The following is a 26,417-nucleotide window of genomic DNA, read 5'->3' on the forward strand; positions in this document are numbered from 1 at the left end:
CCTTTGCCTAACTTCACATAACGGATGATGTGCACATGCTGATATATATTAGCATTTATATACAGTATAGTTCTTGGAAGATTTAAGTTATAGGGAGAAAATAGTCTTTATCTCAGCAGAGCAGTGTAATTTCACAATATTGGGGTTAGATGCTCAAGAATTCTAAGCAGACTGGAAGCTTTGAACTCTGGAAGTAGGTTATTGTAGGAGAGGAATGAGCAAGTATAGATAAGGAATTATAAATTATCTGAAACAATTTCACTTGGATGTTCCTGCTTTTAAGTTTTCAGCAAAAAATATGTATTAGACAGTAAAATAGCAACCTAGTTGTAGCTGCAGTAGCTTTGTATACTTTCCCCTAGGAAGCATAAATGTAAACTCATTCCTTTCAGATTAGTTGGATGCTTAATTAGTTGCTCAGTCATCTTGCAGCTGTACACCTTGTGGCTCCTGGAGCTTCGGCAGTGGTCTTCTGCAGCAGAGGGTCTCTTGGTGCTTCCTCCTAGGTCCCTGGAGCGTGGGACGTTTTTCGGGGCAGCGTGCATGCGAGATTGCCACCTAGCTGTGCTCAGGTACATTGAACCGAGCTGAGGGGCGATGGCAGTCGGCTGCAGGCCATCTGCAGGGTTGATGGTGAGGGACACGCAGTTCGGATTGCTGGTAGGCTCGCATGCCCTTGGAAAGGTCTTTTTGCAGTTACTGTAAACAGGACAAGGGTAGAAGCGTAGATGCCTATGTTAGATGAGCTCTTAGACCTTTGTACCTTGCCAGATCCTCAGACCATCAAGGAGGGGTTATCAGTTTGGAAGGCTTTGAACTAAAATATTATAAACACATCCTGAGTATATTGCAAAGTGATTTCCATACCAAGCATAATGTTTTCTAAAGGCCTTGTTTTCTATCTGCTTGCGCTCCCTTGAACTTGCAGAGTCCATCTCTGATGTAATATCCTACTTGCGTACACAAGAGTGATACTGTATAATCTTGATTTTTCCCTCTGTCACTTCTTAGTCAATCAGAAACAGCTGCATTCCCATGAAGCTTTTCATCTGTGTGTCTTGAAACAATTCACAGACTTATTAAGCCTCTGAACACCACTATGAAATAGGTAAATATTAATTTTCCACGTCTGTAACTAGGCATAATAGTAGTTTTAATGAGATTTACCTGCATAGCTCTGTACTACTAATAAAATGGGCTCTCTAGTCCTGCCAGCGCTACTCATTCGTCTCAGCAGGATAACTCAGTAGTAACAGGAGAAAACCCCGGATCTTTGCATTGCTAAGGAGAATTAGTAGAATCTGAACTACAGAAGCTCTAAGTCCTTCTAACTTTCAACAGTGGTCTTAAAAGTTACAACGGGTCGTAGAAATTTGCAGAGTGACAAGCTAGAGAGCTCTAGCTGTCAGTCCCCCGCACGCGGATACTTACTATAAGCCTTTCGGCTGTTTTATGGTACTGTACGAATATCGGTCCTATAAAGGAGCCGTGCGTGACCGACCTCGCAGCCCCCCGAGGATTCGCGCAGACCGGCAAGGCTCGCGCTGCGGAGCGGCGTTCGGTGCGCTGGCGGCAGGTGACTAATGTGCGGCCTAAGAGCTCCGAATCCTCAAGCTCCGTAGGGAAGCAGAGCAGTGCCCTTATAGGGTAGTTGCTTCTTGGTTTCCTGGCCTGTTTCCACTGAGAGCGTTAGGTGCCGCCGGTGCCTTCGTGAGGCTCTGCGCTCGGATGTGCGCGTGTCTGGGCGCTGCTTGGACAGGTAGGGTCAGGAGTAGGGAAAACAGTTTCTGAATGTTTCTAGATGCTTCACTGACTTCTGCTGATAACTTCTTTGAATAGAAGGGAAAGTTTGAGGAGCGCTATCTATTTCTGAATCTCCTGCTCTCAGCAGTTTTCTTCTCTCCCAGCTGCACAGAGCAGACCAGAGAGAGGCTTTAAAATTCATGTAGGAGAATCATCTGTGCCTTATCACTGCTCTTTCAGGGGTTTTGCTCCTCTTTACCTAACTAAATACTATGTGTATTTACTAACTAAATACTACTGGCTTCTGTTTTGATGTTAGCCATGGTATAACTGTCTGCCTAGATGCTATTTTAGAACAGTTTGGTTCTTTACAGTTGTTATGACACTAAACAGTGCTTGCTAAGGGGGGTACTGACCTCAGAGGTCTGTTTAAAATACCTTCCTGTTGTAGACGTGCTCCGTGGCGTCATTAAGCTGTCCTCTGGTCTGCCCTACCCCGTTTCGAAGAAGCCCTTTCTAAGCGGTGGTTACAGCCTTCTGCGTGTGCGTTGCCATGTGCCTGTTCTGCCTTTTTTCTTCCTTCTTCCTCCCGGTGTGCTTCACTTACGTACTAAATAATTCATAACAGTGATCTGCGCATAGCCTAGAACGCTTCAGAATAAGTGGCGTGTTTTCATTACTAAGGGCTATTGACTTGCATTGTCTTAGTAATTTTTAAAAGTTGTATTGTGAAGAATATTGATCAAGAAAAGGAAAAAAGCTCACGTCCTTCATGGGGACTGAATATTCTTGTGATGTGGGGAAAGACCTATTACAACAGTTAACGAAATGCTAATGGCATTTTCAGCTGCTGATATTTGTGAGGTTTGGCGTTTCTTCCATTTCCTCGTGGAAAAAGAATAAAAACTCCAAGTTTTATGTATTTCTTGATGACCTCTAGTGAAGGCATTTCATCACATTCTCTATAGTAACTGACTGGTTGAAATGAAATGCTTCAGTTCTAACTATGTGGTTGTTCTTTAAAAGTTAGAATATTTTTACGTATCTTCGTTTAGTGGTATTAGTCCTAAGCCTTTCAGAGATGCTTTGTTTAATGTAGAACCTTTTTTTTTCTTTCACCTTTGATGTGCTGAATACCTTTGATATTCAACTTTCAATGTATGTGTAGGTCTCCTTTAGTCAACTGGAATTCTGCACGTTGGGGGGAACAAAGTACGAAAGATATGCGCTAAATGTGGTTCAGAGCTAAGTTTTCCCCATTCTGTTCTCTTCATGGGTTACAAAGTGATTTATTGTATGTTCAATATTCAGAAGTGCAATTCATGAGGATCTTATTAAGATGATATGTGTTTTTCACCGAGGCAAAGTCCCAGTGGCAACTGCAGTGGGTAAAGCACAGACATCAATTTTTTTTTTTTTAATGATTTACAGCTGCATGTTAAAAACAGAGCACATTTTCCTTTTCTTTAGAAATGCTTTTATCATTTGAATTGGTATGCCACCATTTGACATCTTGACAGCTGCTGGTCCTGCCCTTTGGAAGCGCTCAGCTCTCGGCTGCTGTCAGTGGATGTGGAAGGTAGTTTGCAGCTTTCTCATTTGAAATGCAGATTGTGTAATTTACCTTGAGCATTTTGCTCTAAACTACTCTTCTGGGCTTGAAGCGGAATAATAATTGAACGCTCTCCGTAAGCTGCTATATTAGCTCCTTAAAAGTTTCTACTGTGCAAGCCACTACTGGAATGGGTTTGACACAGAATCTCAGAATATTCCTTGGTGTCTGAAGCGCGTGTTCCGGTTGAGCAGGGCAGCTCTTGCGCGCCTCTGTGCTGCTCTCGCGCAGAGTTTTCGAGGGCTTGCACAAGTCTAATGATTAGCAAAATGGCTGACAAAGTCTTAATGAGTGGTTAGTGATTCCACTGTGCGAAAAGCATACGGGAAAATATGGCTGGAAATCAGGGTTTTCTTTAAAGACGCTTGAAGCTTTCTTTTTGTCCGTGGTTTATTTTCACGTAATGATTTACAGGAATCATTAAGCAAGCTACCTGGCTATTACAGACTCATTTGCGTTCAGCTTGCTTCTGTTCTGGGGAGCTTGTTCTCCTGCAGCCACCAGCGCTTTCTTGTCAAATATAATTCATTCTTTTCCCCTGCTCTTTCTGCACAGGGTTACGTTTTAATTTGTTACATTCACTTTTCATTAAAATAAGGTATTGTATGTGAGGCTCTATTAGAAAAATAGTTTAAAGACAAATAACTCCTATTGGAAGGAGAAGTAGTGAAATCTGTGATGCCTTCCGTGCTGCGAGGCTTTCCGTGGCTTTGTGCGCAGACAAAGCTCCGATTCCTATGCAGATGAGCTTCCCTGGTAGTAGCAAGTCTCTTTGTTCCTGAAAAATTGTTGGTTCTCTTAATTCTGGAGCGTTAGGTGGTCTTAATTATCCTGTGCTATGGCAACTGAGCGTGTACATGATACAGAACAAGATTTTGAACTTGACTGGATATTCTGTAACAACTGTAGGCTGGTTAGAATTACTATTTTTATGTGGTTTAATAATAATAGACCTTTATTCCTAATTTTATGGATCAAAAACCCAGATCCGTTACTGGTATTCATGGTGCACTTGTTGCATTATTTGAGACAAATGAAATGAAATGGGATAAAACACTAGATGGTGTACTGGGAGGAATAGTCCTGGAATTTTCCATCGGAAAGGACAAGTATGATCCCTGTTTTTTATGATACAGGCTCTCTGTTGTACAAAGGCTGCAGATTACACTAGTGAAGGCCTTAAAATTGTTAAACGGCTTATCTGTGTTGTTTCACTGAGATGCAACAAGACCTTGCTTCCAGCTGAAGATGACTTCAGATGGTGCAGTTCAGTTTAAACACAGATTTGTACTGATTTCACTGTAACGCCTGAGTTCAGTTTTGCTGTTATTACGTGCTTACAGCCGTGCAGCTTCCCTGGGAGCGCCACGCCAGCGCTGCGCTGGAGGCAAGGCGCGGGTGCTCACGCCGCCTGCCTACGTCCGTCGGGCCACCTTCCTCCAGCTCCTTCGCTCTCTTGTCCAAATCCAGCCAGATGGGAAAGATCAGGCGCAGGAGTCACGAGAGAGACCTGTGAGTGCCCTAAATGAGGAAAGACGCTGCGTTAGGCGGCTGAAAGCCCGAGCGGTCGGTGCCAGGAGCAGCCCTAGCGGTGCCCAGGCGCCCGCTTCGTCCAAAGCTGCTGAGAATCGGAGGAGCCTCTAGCCCTAATCCATAGGGAGCAAGTCTCTGTTGATTCCCGTGCGCATGTAACTGCTTATTTGTTTTTCATTATTCTGTATTTATGTACCGCACGTTTTGATAGGGCTTGGAAGCAGCTTGATATTTTTGTTTTCTAATTTGGTATTTTGCCTGCTATAAAGAGTCGGCATCAGCATTTTGGACCGAATTCAGGTCTGCTGTAAATAGATGCAGCTTCCTTTCAATCAGTGATATTGTGAGTCCTCATATCAGGACTAAATGTGTCTTTTTTTAGCTGTGCTGTGTCACCTAGTGACTTCTGTTCATCTCTGCTTTAATAGTGTTTTTATTTACTCCTTTTAAAAGGGTGTTTGAATCCAATACTAATAAAATCCTGGTTAGGAATGGAGTAATTTTCTCCAAGATTAGTTTTATTATGGAGTTCCTCATTAAAATATTTTTTGACTATTCTCTACTATTAATTAATTGATGTTCTGCTGAAGATCGTGATACGGCAGCATGAATGAAGAGGTAAGCTTTAAAATGTCGGGAAGTCAGAAGGACAGAATTGGCCCCTGGGGCTTAGCGGCGGTTTTGCAGAAGCCGTCGTCCTTTTCATGATGGGCAGGAATACGCTGGAGCTTCTTCCCGGCCTGGCACCCTCTGTCACCCCCAAATTCTGTTCTTGGTCTCTAAAGAGTGTCTGGTAGTAGCTGATTCTGCCTTCCCCCTTTTCATCTTCCACATAACAGGTGCTTTCCAGCATGTTAAAAATACATCCTGCTTTAATAACACTAATAATAGGGCAGGAAAATTATAAGCAACTTTGAAACTTCTGAGACTTGCGTAAAACTGGCGTTTGCAGAGGTTTGAATTAAGAATTTGATAGAGGCAGATGAAGTGCGTTAAATGAATAAACGTGGCAGGCGGGGATGGTGCGGGCAGAGCTCCGGGCTGGCGGGACCCAGGCGTAACCGCGGCTCCCCCGGCCCAGCAGGCGCCTGCCGGGAGACCGGCAAGGGACCCCACGTCGCACCACGTGGGCTTGTTTGCCTTGCTATAATAAAATAATGTCAGTTGTAATCAGCTTGTAAACATAGTGTCACTGGCCAGGTCGGGTTTAATAGAATTGCACGGGGGAGTTACTAGCTGTATTTCTGTTCTCAGCCGCAGCTACATACGCCCAGAGTCCGGCAGTAAGAAATACTGAAGGAAAAAAAATCCAGGCCTTATTGAATTTAGGGCAAGTCTTGGCATTGACTTAAGAGTCAGGATTTCGTGCAAAACTTTGAAATCAAGTTAGAAAAATTTAATTATTTGAGATAAAAATTAAAGTAATTTTTTTTTGTTCAGCAGAGATGGGTTAACTCTATTCGCTTCCCCTGCCTCCCCCCAGGCTTGCGAAGCTGCCTGTGTCTGGTGGGGGGACGCTGTCTGGGAACGGCCCTATTAATTGAATAGTCCCAGACTTTCTCTGCTGAGTCTTCTGGTGCTCAGCTCATCTCCGATAGCTCCTCATCTCTTCTCGAGTATCGAGTTGAGACTGCGCTATGAAGTTCAAGCTTCTTTCCTTATCCCTCTTTGAAAGATATTTTTGTCTTGCTTATTGGATTTACGGCAACTAATGGCATTTGACAAACTAAGCTGTTTGAGATTGTTCATAAAAACAAAATAGGAAGAAAATACTGTCCAGAGGCTGGGGTATGAGAAGATTATTTTGAAAGTGGAGGCATGGAGCTAGCTGTTCTTTCACACCCATGTATGTTATTGATATGATCCATCACTTTGGTGTTACCAGAAAAAGCTAAGAAAAAAAAGAAGAGTTTTTTTTTTTTATAAACTGCTATAGATCCAGTTGTATAAATTATGTAGAAAAGAAGAAGAAATCTTTAAAGCAAAAAGCTGTCAACATCTTTATTTCATAAATAATTGCTGGTTCCTTTTATCTGTTACTTACGCTATCAATTTTTTTAATTCCTGCTTTCTGTTCTTTGTCTTATTTTTCAGTATGTAGTTAACTCTTCTTATTGTGCTTTTCATCTGTTCTACTTGAACTTCTCAAAACTACTGTCACTTATCCAGTGTTACTTCTGTCAGTTAGTTTTGCTATTATCTGAGAGCTACAGTTCCTGGCTGATAATTTTTCGCTCTGTCTAGAACACCTGTAAGAGAAGAACTATCCTAATGCTGCAATGGAAATGCAAAATCCCATGTTACAACGGAAGGACAAAACAGAAGTGTTTTTCATACTGAGAGCATTATATTCTAATTGGAATTGTTGTTTGAATTTAGGACACAGTGAAAAGATAAAAGTTTAAGTATGCTGATAGCTGATGACATTGATTCTATAATCAGACCAGCTGTAAATGCAAAAAGAGGAATGAGCAGTATGTTTGCATTTGAAGTTACGCTGTAAAAGAACAACTGGTTTAAGGTTAGTCATTCAAAATTGTTATATATATATATATATATATATATATATAAAATATATATATAAAAAAAAAATAAAGGAATAAGACCTCTTAAATGAAGAATTCACCCACCAAGTCTTTTTGAATTTTTTTTTAATATTTAGGTTTTTTAGATTCTTTTGAACACTACTCTTGATTATGCAGAGTGGCGCTTCTGATTCTATTTTCCTGTATTGTAAATTTTTAGTGAATTAATTACAGGTCACTACAAACAGTTGATAAACCTATGACTGGGCAATCTGTTTTTGTTTCTCAGCTTCCCCAGTGGTTTTTTTTTTCCTTAATATCTCAGTTCTCCAGGCTCCACAGGAGTCATCCTGTCTTTATCAGATCTGCCTTTTACAGCCCCCACATCCTTCTTCATTCCTTGTCCCTAAACATCAGCCGCGTTTCCCGAATCTCTCTCAGCCTCTGATCAGTTATCCCTCGCAATACCTCCTTCCTGCAGACCTCCCTCCTTCCTGGCACCGTGGCGGTGCCTTCCCCCCTGCCAGCCCGGTGCGGAGCGATCCTGCTCTCGTCGGGCCTCGGGCAGCGTTTGCCCTCATGCTGTCGGTCCGGGTCCTGCTGGCACTGCCGGCTTCCCGCAGTGTCCCGTTTCCTCCCGCGCAAACCGGCGCTTGGCAGCTCTGTACCCGGGCAGGATGAGGGGCTGGGCTCGAGAGAAGATGTCTCAGTTGACACCTTTTCCCCCTGTTTTCATGAAACAGGTTTAAAAAAAATACATTAATCACAAGAGTCCCAATTAATTATAAGGAATTCCAACACTCCGCTTCCCAAAATACAACCTGTTGAAGAGAAGGATTGAACTGGACTCCCACTGCACTGCTCATGATACGTGTGTTGCTGGTAACTTTAAAAATGGCAGTCAGGGTTGCCTGATTAGGATGCATGGAGAAACTCTGACAGAATATGATTCGTGTCAATCAAATGCAAAATGATCTGTTGCACTCTGGAAGAAGTGAATTTCCCCAACTGTAATGTAATAAAAAGGCTATCTAAATTCAGACTCCAGCACCTGATCTCACTTTACTGAAGGCAGTTGGCCAAACTCCCATGCAGTATGAGCAATTATGTTGTTAATTTGCACTACAGAAGTATTAATGAACTCTGCAGCTGCCTATCCAGTTTCGGTTTTAGTGCATTTTTCCGGTGTTGAAGCCACCAGACAGTATTTCTGCTGCTGGTACAGATGCTGTCATATAATAGCAAGAAATGCAGTCTTGCAGGTATGCAAAATATATACGTTCCAGTGGTAAGGTATGGATCTTAACTAAAAGTTGCATGGAAAGCCTGTGGGGTGAAATAACCTGGCATTTGATTTCAGGGCAGTGCATGTGTGTCTTTTTCTAGGCTGTTGCTTAGAAAGCTTACGATATACAGTGCTTCTTGTGGTTTCATTATAATATATCTTTTTTAAAAAAATAGAAACCTTTCTTTCAAAGGAAATTGGTTTATGTGAAATGCGCCACTTAGGTTCTGGAACAAGATGCAGTGCCTGTTACATTATCATCTTATGTCCTCGACAGGTACTGAGCTTGGATTAGCAAGTTTTACACAGTAAAATTCATCATCCCTCAGTTTGTAAAAATGGTGTCCTAAGGAATAGTTTTTTTAATGACTATATAAATTGCATGTTTATATTCAATATGTTTTAATATACATATGTGAATACTCCTAGTCAATAGGTCTTCAGAGGAAGCTTGAAAAGTCTGTTTTTGTATCAACCCAACCGGTATTAAACAACATTTCTTAATAGTGGATGTACTTCCCTACCCTCCCACCCCTCCGAAAGAAAATGGTGAATAGCTGATAAAAGCTGATGCTCTAATTTGAGAGTTAAAGATTCCCCAAGTGTTAGAATATTATTATTCTAAGTACCTGGATGTTACTGACTTTTTTTCAAGTGTTTTTTCTATCACAACTCTTAGAAAATTGGTCTTAATTATTTCTCTTGCTCTGCGATAATTTCCACGAGATCTCCTGCCGTAGCAAAGCCCCTGTGCCATGCTCCGGAGCAGAGCGGAGCAGACCCTGCTCTCCGGACCCGGCGCGCCGCCCCGCCGGGGGCCCTTGAGCCCCCTGGTTTCCTCTCCTGCCCCGCTGAGCCTGAAGACTCACCGTGTCTTTGTTTCTACAATACCTTCCCAGATGTCCTGTGTATCCTAACAGGGAATAATTCGAGCACTGGTTCCCTCACAGAGAAAAGGCGTTCCATGCTGTAATTGGCTTTACTGTTGTATTTTTTTTTTTTTTTTTTAACAGTCTTGCATTTTAAAATACTGCTGTAATAATTCTGCCCATCTTTAATGGAAACTGTAAAGCATCTGTAAAAGTATCTTGCTTCTCCTTGTTTTAGGTGTCTCCAGTTTTTGCATAGCAATGCAATTAAAAAAGAAAAAAGACTCAGGAAAGGTCTATATAAAGCAGACAGCACAAGGCTATTCCTCCTTGTTGGCTCTTCCTGTGAACCTTTTATTCTGTGATGGTTAAAAAGTTTGGAAAATATTAAGGAGGGCTAAAATGTTTGGTATGGCATTGTTAAAAATTCGTGTTGCTGTATTTTCGCACTCCTCCCACAGTTGCCTTTGTGGGTTTTTTTTGTTTGTGGGTTTTTTTGGTCAACAGCCAGTAGCTGGGAACATGCCAGGGATTCTTCTTTGACTGCATTCATTTCTGTTTGTGCCACTCTTTAGTCTCTTAATTACATGACTGTCATCTTTCTTGGTTCATTGTCCAAACAAAAGTTCAGTTAATTCAGCATTATTTTGCTCTGTATTGTCAATGTTTTTGATCACGTGTAAAATAAGAGTTAACAAATTACTTTTAGTTCCATGAAGCGCATAGTTGGGAAACTCAGAAGTATGAATTTAAAAGAATTTTTGTCATTTTCAGATTCACACCAAAAGCTGGTTTCTGCTGTGTTTACCGTGCGGACAGGCGAATGCAGGAAAGCTTGCGCTCTCTAGAAATAGTAATTTACCCGTGTTTCAGGCGAGGGCTTGGTCGTCACCTGTGGACAGACGAGGGGTGACGTTATCGTCGAGGCTTTCAGAGGAGCAGCTTCGCGCTGGCGGGCGCCTGGCTAGGCGTGCTGCCCCGGGGAGAGCGCTGCGCTGCCCGCTGGGCGCCGCGTGGCTGGCCGGGCAGGCTGCTCCCGGCACGCGCAGCGCTGAGCACGGCGCTGCTCTGCTCCCTAACACTGGGCGACTTTCTTAAGGACACGTCCAGTGAAATACAAGCTAAGGCAAGCCTTTGAAAAGAAGCAAACCGCCATACTTGCAGATTGCTTTTAAGGATCGGAGAACGTGTATGTTTTTGAAATACTTGTTTACAAAATATTTCAAGAATGATTTCTTTTTTTGAGAATAACTGCAAAACTTGGAGAATATCATAAGAGGGAAAAAAAACCCTTTTGATCTAGTTAGACTTCTGTCCTCATTTTGAGAACAAAAACCAGTTTTTATAGTCTTCAGAATATCATCCTAATCAGCTAAAGTAATCAAGCAGAGTATTGCAGATCTCCGGTCAGAATCGCATTTTTTACATCCTGATTATGACCAAATAAATCAAAGGGGCCCCAGTGAAACAGAGCTCTTATATTATGAAATTTAACTTGGGATCCAGATGAAGCTATAGAGAAACCCTATCAAGAGGCTGATAAATCACTTCCAGTTCATGTGAATTAACACTTTTGTTTGCCTGATTAGTGATGCTTTATCCACCGTGATTAATGGTTTTGCTTATGAGTAGTTTGCAGTTTTTTTTCTGTAGGTCTTTGATAAAATTAGACAGTAGGGAGTTGAAGCACATGATTTTCATAACTGACTATTAAATGCTTTTCTATATGCAAAACTTTACCTTTTTTAACTTTACACTTTTTGGTGTCCTCTGTATCAACCCTTACACACACTGAAAACATGCGGATCAGTTTGGTATGTTTACTTGATGTTAAATGATGCAGTATGTGAGAACAATTTTTCTTCCAAGAAGCATTTCAGTCAATAAACAAAGGAAAAGAAAAAAGGTTTTCCTGTATGTTATGAAGTTGAGATGATTATTTGTAAAAAAACAAAACAAAACAAAAAAACCCAGATTTTTATTTAACTAGATGTCATCTCCTTCCTCCCCTGTGGCATCACAAATGCAACATCCAGTGGAAACTTGGGTTTTTGAAGTATCATAGCTAGTTGATGAAAGACAAAGGAGATGTACAATATTTACAGAAATATTTTTAATTTATAGACAAACAAAGCAACCTTTGCTTGTAGATCTCTGGTATAGATGCCACCTTGCCTTTTGGCAAGAAACCTACTGCAACGTAATAGTTTCTGAGTATATGACAAAGAGTATACTCTATTATAGCAATTCCCAAACTTTTTATGTGATGAACCACATCTTTTATGGACTGTGCTTAAACTATTTTCTTCCTCATCTCTGATTTGCATGGACATCTTCCAGTCCCCAAATGTCCTTTATTTACTGTTATTTACTTTACCTGGGCACAGGAGGTTAGGGAAGGGTTTGCTGTGGCAGGGAAGCAGTGGCCTGCGCTGTTTGGCGGAGGCTGGCCGTGCTCGGGTTCCTATGGGCAGGAGAGAATTCCCCGTTCATTGCAAAGACTTTTTGGAGAACAATAACGTAACGTCTGAGATGTATGATGGTCCTAGAATTTCGTGATGAGTTTACTAGTGATTGAACATTTATGAAATTGCAAGAAGCAGCATATTCAAATACGAAGGTGTTCTTATTTTTCTGCGCCGTTGAATTTAATTTTTAAGGCTGCTAAGACGCAGTGTGCTTGCCAGCTGAACGTCCGCGAGGAGGCCAGACGGGGCTTTGCCCGGCGGTGTGGCTGCGGTGGAGACGCTGCCGCTTCCCCTGCGCCTTCCCCGGAGCCTTCCCGCTTTGGCGTCACGGCACGTGCGCGCCTGGCGCTTTGTTGGATGTTTTGTGGTGTACAGATATTTTTCCTTCTCAGAATGATTTTTTTCGTGGACCGTTTAAGTTGAAATTCGGCATATGGGGAACTGTAGCTGCTTTATCAGTGGTAACTGCCGTAAATCGCTCTCTCTACAGAATGTGGCAGTGCAGCTTTGCGCCTTCAGAGGCAGCCAGGTGACGTGGTCAGAGTTCTCACCTCTCTTTCCTTCTCACAAACGGACGTTTTTGTTTGATGTTCTGGTTCGTTAACTGTAACACAGCGACATCCATTTGAACGCTTTGACCCACAAATGTTTTAGAAATGTGGGTTACGTATTTATTAGTCAGAGGATGCACTTTCCTCAACACTATTGTGGTTCAATAGCAGAAGCCTAGTACTTGATCTGTCAGGCTTCTGCCTGTGTCCTGCCTCTTTCAGAAATATCTCCTTTCTTCTCTCATGCCTTTCTCACTGGACGAAGGGGAAAATCTGAATACGTTAACAGAATTGCAGTTTAATTTTGCTTAGGTTAGGATGAACCTCAGTAATGTTTTAGCAGCATTGCGAATTAAATTGCTTGGTCCTTCGGTTCTTGGTGATACTGTGGATGGTTTTGTTCCATTGAACTTCGTGGGCACAAGAGCGCTTTGGTTTTGAGAGGAGCCTTGCACCGCAGCAGATTTTCAGTGACAGTAGCTGCTGTGTTTACTCGTTTGTTGACTCATCTTTTATTTGAGATATTTTGACACCCCCCCACCCCCAAATTTGGACTATGCTTAATTGGAATTGGGTATGCTTTCCATAAGTACATAGTAAGCCTAAATGAGGAAAGGTATTGCCTGCCGAAATGCGCTGAAAGCGTCTTCGTTCGCAGCTCTAAAGGACTTGCAGGTAACCCAAGCAATTAGCTGTGACAACAGATACCTGTGGTAAGTAAAAGGGTAGTTGGGGCAGCAGACAGCAGCTCAGGCGGAGGCAAGGGCAGTACCTCTGCGAACCAAAGCTTGTGTAACGCTGCGCGAGATGCTCAGAAGGGAGAAGGCCAGGGGCAGAGTGCAGAGTCTAGACGTTAAATGACTTGCAAAGGGCCTGTAAAGACTCTAATGTGATCTGTCATGCTGTAAAATGTATTGGAGATAACATTAACCAGTGCTTCTAAAATAAATGTGTAAAGGCACTAAGAAAAATGTGTTCTTATTGCTAAAAAAAATGAAGGTAAGACTATTTCAAATAACAAAATTTATGAATTTATATGGATATCTATTTTTTTACTGTGGGGGAAAAAACCCTCCAAAACTGGTCAGTGTAGAGGAGTGGAAAATTTCAGTGTGTTATGTAAACTTCTTATAAAGTTTCTAGTAGGTAGAAATTGGAATATGCTTAATACATCTATGGGAGATGAGTTACGTGTATAATCTTTTTCTGTTCAGAAGGCTGTAGAGCCACTTATCATTGTTGTTAAACCTTGGCAATTAAGAATACTTACACAGCTATACACAATCCACAAAGCTCCCTGTTTCTGTGTGTTCTTTGTTACAAGTTATTGTATTACAGGTGCGTTTTTTTTTCCTGAAAAGTGTTTGATTTTGTTTTTCAGGATTTTTGCTTTTTAAAGACTATTGCATGAATGAAATCGATGAAGCTGTCCCTCAACTGAAGTTTTACGAAGAGGTAAGCTGCCTTGTAGCTGGCCTTGGGACCGTGCGCTCGGGGACGCGGCCGGGAGGGCCGGCAGCCGGGCGGTAGGGCAGGGGATGCTCCGGGGAGAGGAAGGACGCGCAGGGATGCCTCTTGCTCTGGTTCATTTCAGCTTCCATTCCTGAATGGTTGATTCATAAGATACAATATTTTATACAGCAATAATTGCAACTCAAAGGAACAAACTTATCATTTAAACATGTTTGAGAGATTTTAAAAAATGGTCATATAACTATTTAATGCAGTTGGTAATTTGGTAGAGTACTCTAATAGTACATATTAGCAGAACAGTATAGATGATTTTTCAGTCTGATTAATAATGATTATATAGTTAAGGTTTAGAAAATGGAATATTTGTAGCAGAAATCTACTTAGCTCAAATTTTAACAGTGCTTTTATTTGCATGTACTGAAACAATGTCTCTTTATTAAACATCAATTAACAAAGCACTTCAAAAGGTCCTGATACAGCTTTTGCCCTTGGAGAGTAAAGTATATTTCATTTTGAGGCAGATATTGAAAAAAACACTGGAAAAAAGTTACTGATGCAGACACTTAACCATGTGTTTATTCAGCACATTCTCACATCCAAGGATAACTTGAAAAATACCCAGAGGATGATGGGAGAGGGAGAATCTTAATAGAGATTAAAATGTATTTAGGCTTATTAATGTTTTTTATCATAAGGTGCACCCTGACTATGGGTAACTTGAAATATTCATAAGAAATGAGCTCTAAATTAGGCTCATCTCAAGTCTCCGATTGCTAATGTCCCTGATACCTTAAAGTTAGGCCAAGATCTGTGTTGAGAAACGGGACGTGCTTTTGATCTTCACTTGCGAAGATGGTGATAAATCTTAGTTCAGCTACAAATATAGAGATGAAGTTACAGAAAAGTAATTAGCATTTGCTAGTTTTCACTGGAATTACAGCAGTGGATTCCTTCTTTCAAAAAGCCCCAAAAGCAAAACCGGGGTGTTTTCCCTTGTAGCCGACGTTAGCCTGTGTTCTCTGTTACGCACAGTGAAGATTTTTTCCTTTAAGGCAGAAAGCCTAAAATAAGGCAAACCCATCTCGCCCTGTCCCAAAGCACCCCAGCAGAAAATGGAGCGCGGTTTCCCAAACGCAGGCAGCTTGCGCGTCGCGGGCATCGCGGATGGCGGTTGCCATGGAAATCGCTGGCGGCTCCGGGCTCGGCTCCCCTCGGTCCTGCACGGAGGAAGAGGTGTCGCTTCTCCTCCTCCTCCTCCTGCTCCCCCGTCCCTCCCTGCGGGCACCAGGGATCCTTAGTGCTCCGCTCACCGCTCTTGGGTGTGGGACACTAGGGATAAAACGGTATTTAATCCTCTCGGAGGTGTTGCATTGGCTTAAGGCATATATGCGCTTCAGCGAGGCAGCCGGAATTGCTCATCGTCGCTGAGAAAAGCCGCCCCGGCTCACCTTCTGTCTGCATTGCTCCCAGGCTGACGGCTTCCAGTTCTTGTCACTAGCGGGCTAAAAGACCAAAATAGGCTCAGCTGGTGTCAGTCAGAAAAGAAATTCCTGGCAATATACAATTCCCCCGCTCAAATTAGATGCTCCCTTTTCATAAAGAGGAATCTTTTTCTACTGTTTCCATCTTTTTATGTATTGAACATATCACTGTCACCAGTAATCAAAAATGCAAGTTGTAACAGATTGTTTAGCAGGATATTTATAGCTGCTTCTTTATCTCTGAAACAATTCAAAATTGTATTTTTAGGTTATTAGCAAAGTGTTGCCTAAAAATTTTTTAAATGCTTTGTCATACACTTTTAGAAAAATCCCATTAAAGATATTTAAAGAGAGGTTCATTGCATTTTCTTCTATGACATACTGGATTCAGAAGAGTTGGATTTTTTTTTTTTTTAACATTTGATTTACTTACTGCATTCATTACATGTAGAATAATTTGAGTACACTGTTGCATTAAAAATCGCTTGATGTAGAACAGCTCCGTACTCCAGGGATTTCATATTATTGCAGCTTAAGTCACGATCAAGCATTTAGCTGGATGAGTGATTCATCCAAATCTGCTTTTTAAAAAATAAAAAATAAAAAAAACTCTTTGCTTCTAGCTGCTTGAAAATTAATGCATTCTGATTTCAAATTTTGAAAAGATACTTTGTCAGACACTTTGAAGGTGAGCTGAAGTTTGCCAGGGAAGTGTTGAAATGCAAGACGACACAGTACATTGTCTCTGGGTCAAGAGTAATGCTGAGGAAACCGCTGCTAGCAGAGACAAATTGCTTGATAAATGGTGATGCTTCCTTAGCTCTGCCCGTCATTGTGTTTTTTGGCATGGTACAGTGATGTTCTATTTAATGAATGTGTAAAATTAGCTTATGAATGTCAGGCATGCACGTTAAATATAATCACAGCAGAGTGTCTCATCACACCATCTCATAGCTTGCAGTGGGCAAGCATATTTGAGGGGGCGGAAATACTGCTGGAGATGAGGCAGGTAAGCGGCGTGGCACCGCTCGTGGTCCTAACACGAGCGGCTCTTTGGGACTTCTGTGGAGGATGGGGTGATTTGGCCAGGTGGGAGAGAGTCCGAGTGTCTACTGTCCTTTTCTCAAGACCTTTAGAAAATCTTGATTTGGTTTTAGAGAATGTTTGGAAATGCAGAGGACAAAGGGATTTTGCAATGGTTAAAAAGACAACCGTAAAGGCAGGTTGGAGAGACGCTGGCTTGGTGGCAGGGTGGCTGTGGGGAGGCTGCTTCAGGAGACCTCTCACTGCTTTGGGTGCTGCAGTTACATGGTGTCTGCTCAAAAAATGGAGGAGAGGAGGCTGCGTTCAAGAAAGACAACCTGATATGCACCAGGGTTTCTCCAGTTCTTTTAATTATTTTTGAGGCATTGCATTAATTAAAAAAAAAATGTTTCTTTGAGATGTTTTGAATCATTTTAATGAGAATTGACAGTCTTCCAGTAGTTTTATTCTGTAACGTTAACCATGTGGGTTGGCTGTTAATTCATGTGGAACATGCTGACTTGCTATGGCAAACCAACACAAACCCGACAGATTGTATGAAACCGTCTTTCTAGCGACATCTAGGATTCAAATCCAACATTTACCTGAACTGCGTGAACATTTGAAGAATGCCTCATGTTCTTATGTAACCATCTTTACTTAACATGCTGTAATTGCTCCTGATCAGGACACTCCAGTTTTGTGTTCAGAGCTGGGTCCGGTCGCGAGTGATGCTTGTGCCACATGCATAACGCTGCAACTCTTGCGCCGGTGCAGGGAGCGTTGCTGGCTCTGGGGCCCTGCGTATGTCCCGGAGCGACAAGTGAGATAGTCTGAGAGCAGGGATCAACGTTCCTGCCTGCAGCCGGAGCAGTGGCCGTGCTCTCCGTCGCTGAATGGAGCAGAGGAGAAAACCTCCAAACACCTTGTGCGTGTCGGCTTGCCCGGCTCTCCCTGCCCATCCGGTCCCATCATGCGGTTACCTTCCCGCTTCCTATGGAGATCCGTAGCCTGGCAAATGGTAAAACGAGCAAAACGTGCCTCTTTTGCTCAGCCCTTTTCAAATTTTAGAAAACAAAACTTTGCAGCCATGTTAAGCAAGTAAATTACTTTCTTTACGTAAAAAATTCTAAGATAAAAGGAAACTCTAATGTCAGCTTTAGGTGTAGAATCACAGGCAGCTCTTCTTTAAGAGTCTTGACTAAGAGAATAATAAAGCGAAATAGAACTTCAGCCAAAGCAAAGTCCTGTTTTTACCTAATGAGTGAAAAGTATTAAAAATGGGCTGGTCTGAGTGATCCTTCTCTTTTGTATTGCAGATAAAAGAATATGAGAAACTGGATTCTGAGGAAGAACGTCTTAGCAGAAGTCGGCAGATTTATGACACATATATAATGAAAGAACTCCTGTCATGTTCACATGTGTGTGTCATCTAAATGTCACCCTCTTCTTTTCATTACTTTGAGTGGCTTGGAAGCTGTGGTAATTTAAAATAACTGATATTCATTCAGAGAACAATCAAAACTATTGCTGAAGGAATTGTTTCTACAAATATTTGCTGTGGATTTCAAATTGAGATCCATGGGACTGGGTTTGTCCAGATTCAGCTTTTTTTCCAGGAATGAAGTATAAAGATCCAGTTTTTATTAAATTTGGTGACGCACAAAGGAAATATTTGGAGGATTTATCTATTTTATATGATTTCTTTAAACTAAAGCTATATTTTAAAATAAGATAAAATGAGTGTAGATAGTTTGTGTGTCTGTACTTGAGTGCATCCGTGCACACGTGTGCACACACACACACGCACACAAAAATGTACGTTTATAAATAAATAAATAGAAAACCCAACTTTATCCCTTCCCAAACCCTGCAACAACCTTGAAAGCTTAGAGTAAAAGTTGAGATTTTATCTAAGACTGGTCACATAAAGATTTTCTTCTTTAATTTGTGTGATAGCAAGCAATCTTTCTTATTGTGCTAGAGACAGGAGACCTTTTAGCTGCAATATGATAAATTGAAGACACGGGGCTGCATCGTGACAGATGCAGCTTTGTTAGAGTCAATGAAAGCGTGCATTTACTGCAGCTGAAATTCTGGCTCGTTGATGTACAGTTAACACTGTTTAATTTGATTTTGGTTTGGTTTTGTTTTAAGAACAATTTGCAGAGTGTTTTACCCTGGTTGTATGGGTTCTTTTGCAGGAGGGGTTTAAGCAATTCTTTGTTAAGCGTGCGTTATTGTCTCTCTAGCGGTGAAAAAGTCCATGTCCACTTCTGTATCTGTAGCTGTCCCCATACGTGGTTCCTTTCACAAATTGGATGAAGGAGCATCGTCCTGCCCTTTTATCTTCACCTTTCTCCTCCTCTTTTTCCCCTCTCCTCGCCTTTAGCTTTAGAATAATGGGATCGATGCTGCATTCAGCACACTTTACAATAATGTACTTAGTGAAAGCTTTATTACATTCATTTTGAAATACGTTTATTTTTCATATGATTAAAAGAATGACAGTGCTGGAGACCTTAAATGAAACTTTAACATTTCCAACTGTTTGTAATTTTTCTTTTTCTTTTTCAAAAGCCTTTTTCGAAACAAGCTGTAGATCATGTGCAAATGCATTTAGCCAAGAAACAAGTGCCAGCCAGCCTTTTTCAGGTAGGTTAAGACAGTCTGAATGTTCAAGTTTTCCTCACTTATTTGACAGTGAGTGACTTGGTACATATTTAAGGAGACAGAATAAAAAAGTTTTGGTAAATATTCCTCTATGTAATAGAAAAACATTCTGATTTCATTGTATAAGTTGAATACAAATGATGAATTACTATTTTTCTTTTCCAAAGCATTTTAAGCACATTTATTAAAACAAAATATACCTTGGTATATGAATAGAAATAGTTTTTAAATTTGTGGAATTTTAAGCCATTAAATGGCTTAGAATAAATCACTTTGCATCAGGAAGCTGCACTTCCTGTCAGCATAAACCAAATCACAAAATGGAGGATTTGCCTTAATGTTTAAGTAATGTGAAATCTTTGAAAGCAGTGAGATTTAATGTAACAACAGGTTGTATACATTTTTCCTTTAATTCTCAGGTATATTATTTGTAGTTGATGATGGTGAGGAATTTGTTGTTTTTATTATCTTATGTGTTTTTCTGCCTCTCCAAAAGGCAAAATCGAGTCAGAAGTTACCTTTTGAAATAGGAGTTTCTGCCCAATTGAAATTATGGTGCTATTTTGTAACTTAAAAAAAAAAAAAAAGAATTTTAGAAAGTATAGGCTTTGCTTGCACTCAGTTTGAATAGAAAAATAAATAATGTCCTGGCTCATTTGCTGAATTATTCATCTTTTATGTTTTAATTTTCATCAGAAAATAAAGAAATGAGAAATTAAATATTTATTGTATTGTTACAGCTCTAATACAGGCTGATGTAAGATAAGAAATTCAGATTGATGCAAACTTTTATAGTTAAGATGAATTAAACCAGTGTGTTTTTGCAGATATGAACCTCATCAGTCATGGGAGTATCTGTAGGCTTAATTTCCTTTGCAATACATTTAAAGTATTTGTATACATTGTGAAAATGTGAATATTGCCCCTGCTTGATTTTTTTTCTTACTGTTCAGTGAACTGTGTTTAATGTTGCAATTAGGTGAACTGACAACTGATAACTACATTGCTTGAGTTGGATCTCACTGCTAATTGGGTTGGGATTTGAAATCACTGCATGCCATAACACATCAAGAAAAAGTATTTCTCTATAGAAAAAGTCACTTATGAATTGAAGATACCGATATCTTACTAAGGACAGAGAGGAGAGAAGCATGAAAAAGATTAAATGTGGCAGCAGCTCTGTGGGATGGATAGACTCCAAAGGAGTGAACGTGTATTGTGTTTAAACACATGTGAAAGAAAAGCTTCCAGTTGGGTGCTGTAAAGCTTCAGTATTTGCTTCCTCTTGTTGTCCATAGATAGGTGTAATACACAGGTTTTATACAACACCCACAAGGAGAACGTTTAAGATTTTCTAGCTCATGAAAATACCATATGTTCAGCACAACTGCTCAGGTTCCAAAAGCTAAATGAAGCTTAAATGCTTCAATGAGCCTAATTCAAGGAAATTACAGTAAATACTGTGGTTACATAGGGCTGATGTTCAGCGTGCAGAGCCAATTCTCAGCACCTTGCAGAATTAGGCTCATTGCAGATTTTTAAAATGACTGGATGTTGGCTTTTAAAATTTAATAGTAGCCTGAGCTTCTAATGGCAGCAAATTCTGGAACTTTAACACATGAATTATATTTAATGGATAGTATTGCCTAGTCAATTTATTATGTGCTTTAATATTAAGTGTGTTTCTTAATCCTTTTTAGCCATATATAGAAGAAATCTGTGATAGTCTCCGAGGAAAAATATTTCAAAAATTTATGGAAAGGTATGAACATAATGTATTGCATGAACTTTCTACCTAATCTAGGAGGTAGTCAGGTCCCTGAAGTATTGCTGTAAAATAAGGCTAAAAATGTTTAGTGAACTTTGTTTAATTATTTGTTAGTATATTATGAGCAAGCTGCAAATGGCTAGCTTTGTGTATGTCGTGATAAATGTCAGGATGTGTCGGTGACAAAATTCTAAGGGTAGCGGGAGATCGTTCTATTGCTCCATGTAGCAGTAAGAACAGACTGCTTAGAGTTTGATCTGAAAGGTTCTAAAAAATCTCAGACTATGTTTTTACGGGATATTTTCATGAATAACCATCTCTTCTGTGTGACTGAAAGACCCAGTAATTCTGTTTTGTATCTGGACGCCTTGCAGTAAAACAGAAAAGATCTGAATAGCCATCTTAACCTAAACGGAGCTACTCTTGTGGGCAGGGTCTGTAAAATTTGGCCCCTATCCACCTACTGCCAACTATACCATATTAAATGGTGTGGTGGTATTCTACAGACAAACTGAAATAGTTGTAAAAATGTCTGTCTTTGAATATAAATAGTTAATAATTTATTTTGAAATAGGAAAACATTTTTTGGCAACAGCTTCCAATAATATTGATGTTTTTCCTATTTTAAGATAAAATGAGTTTAAAACGTTCCTTGGCATATACTGTGGTTCATTAACATACATTGAGCTGCCTTTGTTTTCTTAAAATTATCTTTTTCTTTCTGTAATTCAAATGTTTGTTAGTTCCAAAGTTAGTTTGTTAGTTGCCTTAAAAAATTAAAAACAGAGTCTGAAAGATATAAGGAAATATTGAGCACTTACAGTTGCAAGGATAATCTCATATGATATCTTTCTCTTATAAGGGTGCAAAATATTAAGTATGTACTGTTGAGTAATTATTGGGGGGAGAGATTAGAATTGTTTGTAAAGAAGGTTATTGATTACTAATTATCACAACTCACCCTAAGGTAAATTTTATTTTCAATACCAGAGTGTTGATGTTTCCTATAATACTTTAAATAGTAGTCTCAGGTAACTTTTAAACTTTTTTTCTACAGTGACAAGTTTACTAGATTTTGTCAATGGAAAAACGTAGAACTAAATATTCATGTAAGTACTTACAATCGTATTTATCTTGTCAAAGGCTGATATGGGAAAGAAAACGTTCAATTTTGAATACTGCTTCTTAAAAGGCCTTGTTAAGAAGTACAGTGAATGTTGCTGTTCTGCTGTTCTATTCTTAGATGTTCAGTCTTAACAATTCATTTCTGGACATCCTTTCTGCCTGTCTTGATTTAATAGCCTTATGATTTTACAATAGCTGAAAGAAAGTGAAGTGCTAGAAGTGCTTCTCTTTAACAACCACACACCATCCTCTCTTCTTTTTCCCATTACAATTCAGACATTGTCTCCAGTATTCTTAAACTTAGCTTCTGCTTTGTCCCTCCACGTGCCTCTCCTGCAACTTCTTTGTCTGTAGAAACAGCCACCCTCTTCTGCAGACTTCGTTGTGAATGAGACTGTCAGTGTCTTTGCTAACAACAGTCTCATTTTTGTCTTACTGAGTTTTGTTACTCTTTAGACTCTAGTGCTTGCAAGTATGTTGAAAAATAAACATTAAGGTGCTGCATTTTCCAGAACAGTGAATACTATATGGATAATAATAGTTAAGTCTCTTAATACATTAGAAGATTATTTAGAGATTTTCACAGTAAGTTTCATAATATTGAAAAATGAAGCCTATTTTTTGTACTTACAGCTGACTATGAATGATTTTAGTGTACATAGAATAATTGGAAGAGGGGGATTTGGTGAAGTGTATGGCTGCAGAAAAGCAGACACTGGAAAAATGTGAGTATATACACACTATATTTTAAAGATAATTGTAAACTCTGAACTATGTAAGAAATCCTTCCAATAATTTATTACAAAATCACTGCAGAGCAGTGTCACATTACTGTGTACTTCATTGGAATTAAATTTTATGCCAAGAGGTTCTGATTTCTGGATCATCTTTAAGTTTCATTTGATATTTGATCCTGTTATGTCCCAGGCAGTGAGGCTCCAATCTAGTAGAGCTCTGAAGCACATCCTTCATTTAAATGGTCTTGTCCAAATTAATGGAGACTGCACATGTGTTTAAAATTAAGTATGCACTTAAATGATTTCCTGGATCAGAGCCTGACAGTGCAGAACAATGTTTTTGTGGAAACTGGTGACTGTGTGAGGTGTTATCCCTCATCTGCTGAAGGTTGCTGTTCTCTCCATGAAACATACCATGTAGCTGGTGCTTCCCCTTCTTCTTTGGGTGAAGTTTTCCAGCTTGGTTTGAGCTACCTCCGTTAAGGAGGTGGATGGTAACCTCACAGAATGGAGGTGTTGAGCAGGTGGGAAATGAGTCATCATAAGGTAAGGTTAAAAGATAATATGGGAATATGACCCTAGTGCTTTTCAATTTGTAGGATAATGCCTGGGCAGATTCTGAATATGGCATTCTACATTTATATAAATTAAGAAAGTTTTTCCCCTCATGAGCACATGTTTCAGTGGCAAAAGCAGTGATGCTTGCTTACACTGGGAAGAATGTAGTTCCAGTGTTGAACTTCTGTTAAACAGAGCTCTAAGGGGGAACTCCAAGATCAACCCCTGTGTGTTTTGGTTTTCTCCTGGTGCTGTCATTCACACACCTCCTCTCCTAATCAACAGACTTCAAGTTTTAGGTGTAATTGTCCCACTAGGTTGTGTTTTGAACATTTAGGCTCTAATTTGCCAAATTTTTCTTGGTGTTTTTTTTCCTTTCATCTTGCTCTTCTCCTAACAATTTTAGTCCAAGGACCATCCTTACACATTTCTCTTCTGTATGAGCACAGCATGTTTGAAGAGCTGAGTCTCTGCAGTTATAGCTGGCTTCACTGGCAATTGTGTATGCTTAACATCCTTGATAATAAAATTCTGAGCTATTAATAAGTGGAAGACCTCTTAAAGTTGCTTTTATTCTCAATATTTTTGCAGTGACCTCAAGTATACATCCTCCTCCTCCTCCTCCTCCTCCTCCTCCTCCTCCTCCTCCTCCTCCTAACAATACTGTCTTTATTCTTGCTTTGGTACTTTCGTCCATGTACAGTTGATTAATTTGTCTATGTAGAAAACCAAACATTTTATTTAGCTTGAGCCACACTAAACAGACTTCTGCCCTGAAGAGGTAGCTCTCAGCTTCCCAGTCATTCTGATGTCTGACTTTTGCCATGGCAGGAGGTGGATAAGCCTTGGGACTAGGATGGCAAGCAAAGGACAGTTTTTTTTCAGGTATAAATAGAGTAAACGGAAGTGAAATGCAGGAAAGCCAAAATTTTCAAACTTGAAGTGAAACTTTAGATTAGGCTCAGTTTCTGGGTAGAGGTTTGGTTTATTTCTTTCTTAATCCAAACCTGTTTACCCATCCCTAATCCAGATCCCGTCCACTCTAGATGGCTGCCTCTGCTGCACTTACTGTCTGCAAGGAGCTTGGGAAGCCACCCCTCCAAGGTAAATGCCATTGGTGTTGCACTAACCCACAAAGATACACCTGAGGCTTCTTTCACATCACCTCCTTCAAGGACATATAAATAGGGGCAAGAAATGCAATTCAAAAAGCAGTCTTGGATAGCAGTGCTTTTTTCAGCATGTAATTTGATATAAGAATGACTGAAATACTTGATTTCAATCAGCCTTAAATGGCCCCAGTCATTCACCTTGATCAGTAACGTCAAAGCATAAGTAAAGGGTAGCTTGTGAAATGCTATTTATAGTTGTTGTTTACAGACTTCTCAGCAAGAACCCATGCTGCGAATATATTCCTGGTTTTTAGAAACTTATAGTTCCAGTATGTTCACTCTAACTTTCCCCCGCTCACAACACGTGCGTGGCAAGTGGTGACATTGCTCGTATAGGGAGCGCTAGTGATGACGTGCAAAGAGAAGATGACACGAGGCCCCGTTTCCATGCAGAGCTGCTCAGTGTGCAGTCAGTGCGCATTGATGTCATGCTGTAATGTAGTGTTTTCCAGAGAATATTTTGAAATGAATGGCCTTGTCCTAAAAATCCATGTCTGCCCATGTCTAAAAATCTTCTGTGGAAGAAAGTAAATGTCTTTCTGTGTCCTTCTCTGCTGTTGTCTAATAGGAGGCTCACTGAGCATTTTGAAAAAATATCTGCTGACCATGATATATCCTACTCGTTTGGTGGTTGTTAGGGTAACATTCTTTTTCAAGCAAAGCTTTATTACTTTATAAAACTGTAGCTTTATTGTGCTAACTACAGTATTTTATTTAAAAGTTTGATGATAAAAAATTCGTGTTATCTTTGGCCTTGCATCTATGGAGTGGGCACCGGCTGGCATCAGCCAGAAGCTGCCTCCTGACTGTAGTTCCCGTGAACAGGGCTGCAGTTGGGAACCAGCCCCTGGCTGTCTGCAAGGATGGTACCAAAAGCAGTGAGGCACAGATGATTATTCTTGTGGATCTCTTCAGAGGCGTTTTGTAATAGCCACTCATTAATTTTGTGTAGTACAAATGGTAGAAGAAGATTAAAAAGCTTCCTTGAGTATATCTGACCATCTTTTGGGAGTAGAATGTGAACTTCAGGAAAAAGTTGAAAAACCTAGTATGTGCTTAGGATATTACTTTCCCAGTACAGCTGAAAGCATTAGAATTAAATGGAGGTATAATGGGACCTGTATTAATTCAAACTACAAATCCTTGCTTAAAGGTATTGAAGAATGGACCTATGATGCATAATTCCCATATCATTATGGTATCTTACTGCTGGACTCAGAACTATTTGTTTAAGCGTATTTCTTTGTTAGGAGGCTTCTGATGAAAATTGTTTTCTTTCTGTGAGATTTTGGAGACTTTCTTGTTTAGTCATGTAATGATATTTCGAATATCATGTGCAAGTCTTTAAAGAGGCTGCATACAGGCTACCGTGAATATACATTGCATAACTGCTTGTAAAAAGTACTGTGCATATGAGGAAACTTTTTCCGGTGCTTTTTCTGAACGGTTAATATTTTCAGGTATGCAATGAAATGTTTAGATAAGAAGAGAATCAAGATGAAGCAAGGAGAAACATTAGCCTTAAATGAAAGAATTATGCTGTCTCTTGTCAGTACAGGAGTAAGTATCATTGATTTGTTTTTCTTCTTTTTTTTTTGCATATAATATAAAAACTGTTACATATAGTACATATTCCATTAATTCAGTTGTGTGAAATGCAAAAATACTCCCCAACAGATTCTAGCAATGCGTCTAAAGTAAGGATGGAAAAATAAGCTTGCTTTTCAGTTTGGATGCATGTAGAAATTAGCATCTCTGATAGAAAGGCTTGAGGAGGTACCCATTCCTTAGCTAATTCTCTTATTTTTTTACCATCTGGGT

At 40.1% G+C, this 26,417-nt stretch overlaps 1 protein-coding gene across 2 annotated transcripts in view; it reads left to right on the forward strand.

Annotated features, from left to right (window-relative positions):
• Positions 1 to 26,417, forward strand: part of GRK3 (G protein-coupled receptor kinase 3) — an 80,334-nt gene that overhangs the window by 25,762 nt on the left and 28,155 nt on the right. The window contains exons 3-9 of one of the 2 annotated variants that reach the window (XM_067307386.1): positions 13,968 to 14,041; positions 17,883 to 17,984; positions 19,144 to 19,218; positions 20,937 to 20,998; positions 22,062 to 22,113; positions 22,763 to 22,854; positions 26,057 to 26,156. In XM_067307386.1, coding sequence (XP_067163487.1) covers positions 13,968 to 14,041; positions 17,883 to 17,984; positions 19,144 to 19,218; positions 20,937 to 20,998; positions 22,062 to 22,113; positions 22,763 to 22,854; positions 26,057 to 26,156 — 557 coding nt within the window. The remainder of the gene's footprint in view (positions 1 to 13,967; positions 14,042 to 17,882; positions 17,985 to 19,143; positions 19,219 to 20,936; positions 20,999 to 22,061; positions 22,114 to 22,762; positions 22,855 to 26,056; positions 26,157 to 26,417) is intronic. The other variant, XM_067307387.1, reaches the window with a different exon arrangement.

This window comes from Apteryx mantelli, chromosome 17 (assembly GCF_036417845.1).
Source record: "Apteryx mantelli isolate bAptMan1 chromosome 17, bAptMan1.hap1, whole genome shotgun sequence".
In the NCBI taxonomy this organism is placed as follows: Eukaryota; Metazoa; Chordata; class Aves; order Apterygiformes; family Apterygidae; genus Apteryx; species Apteryx mantelli.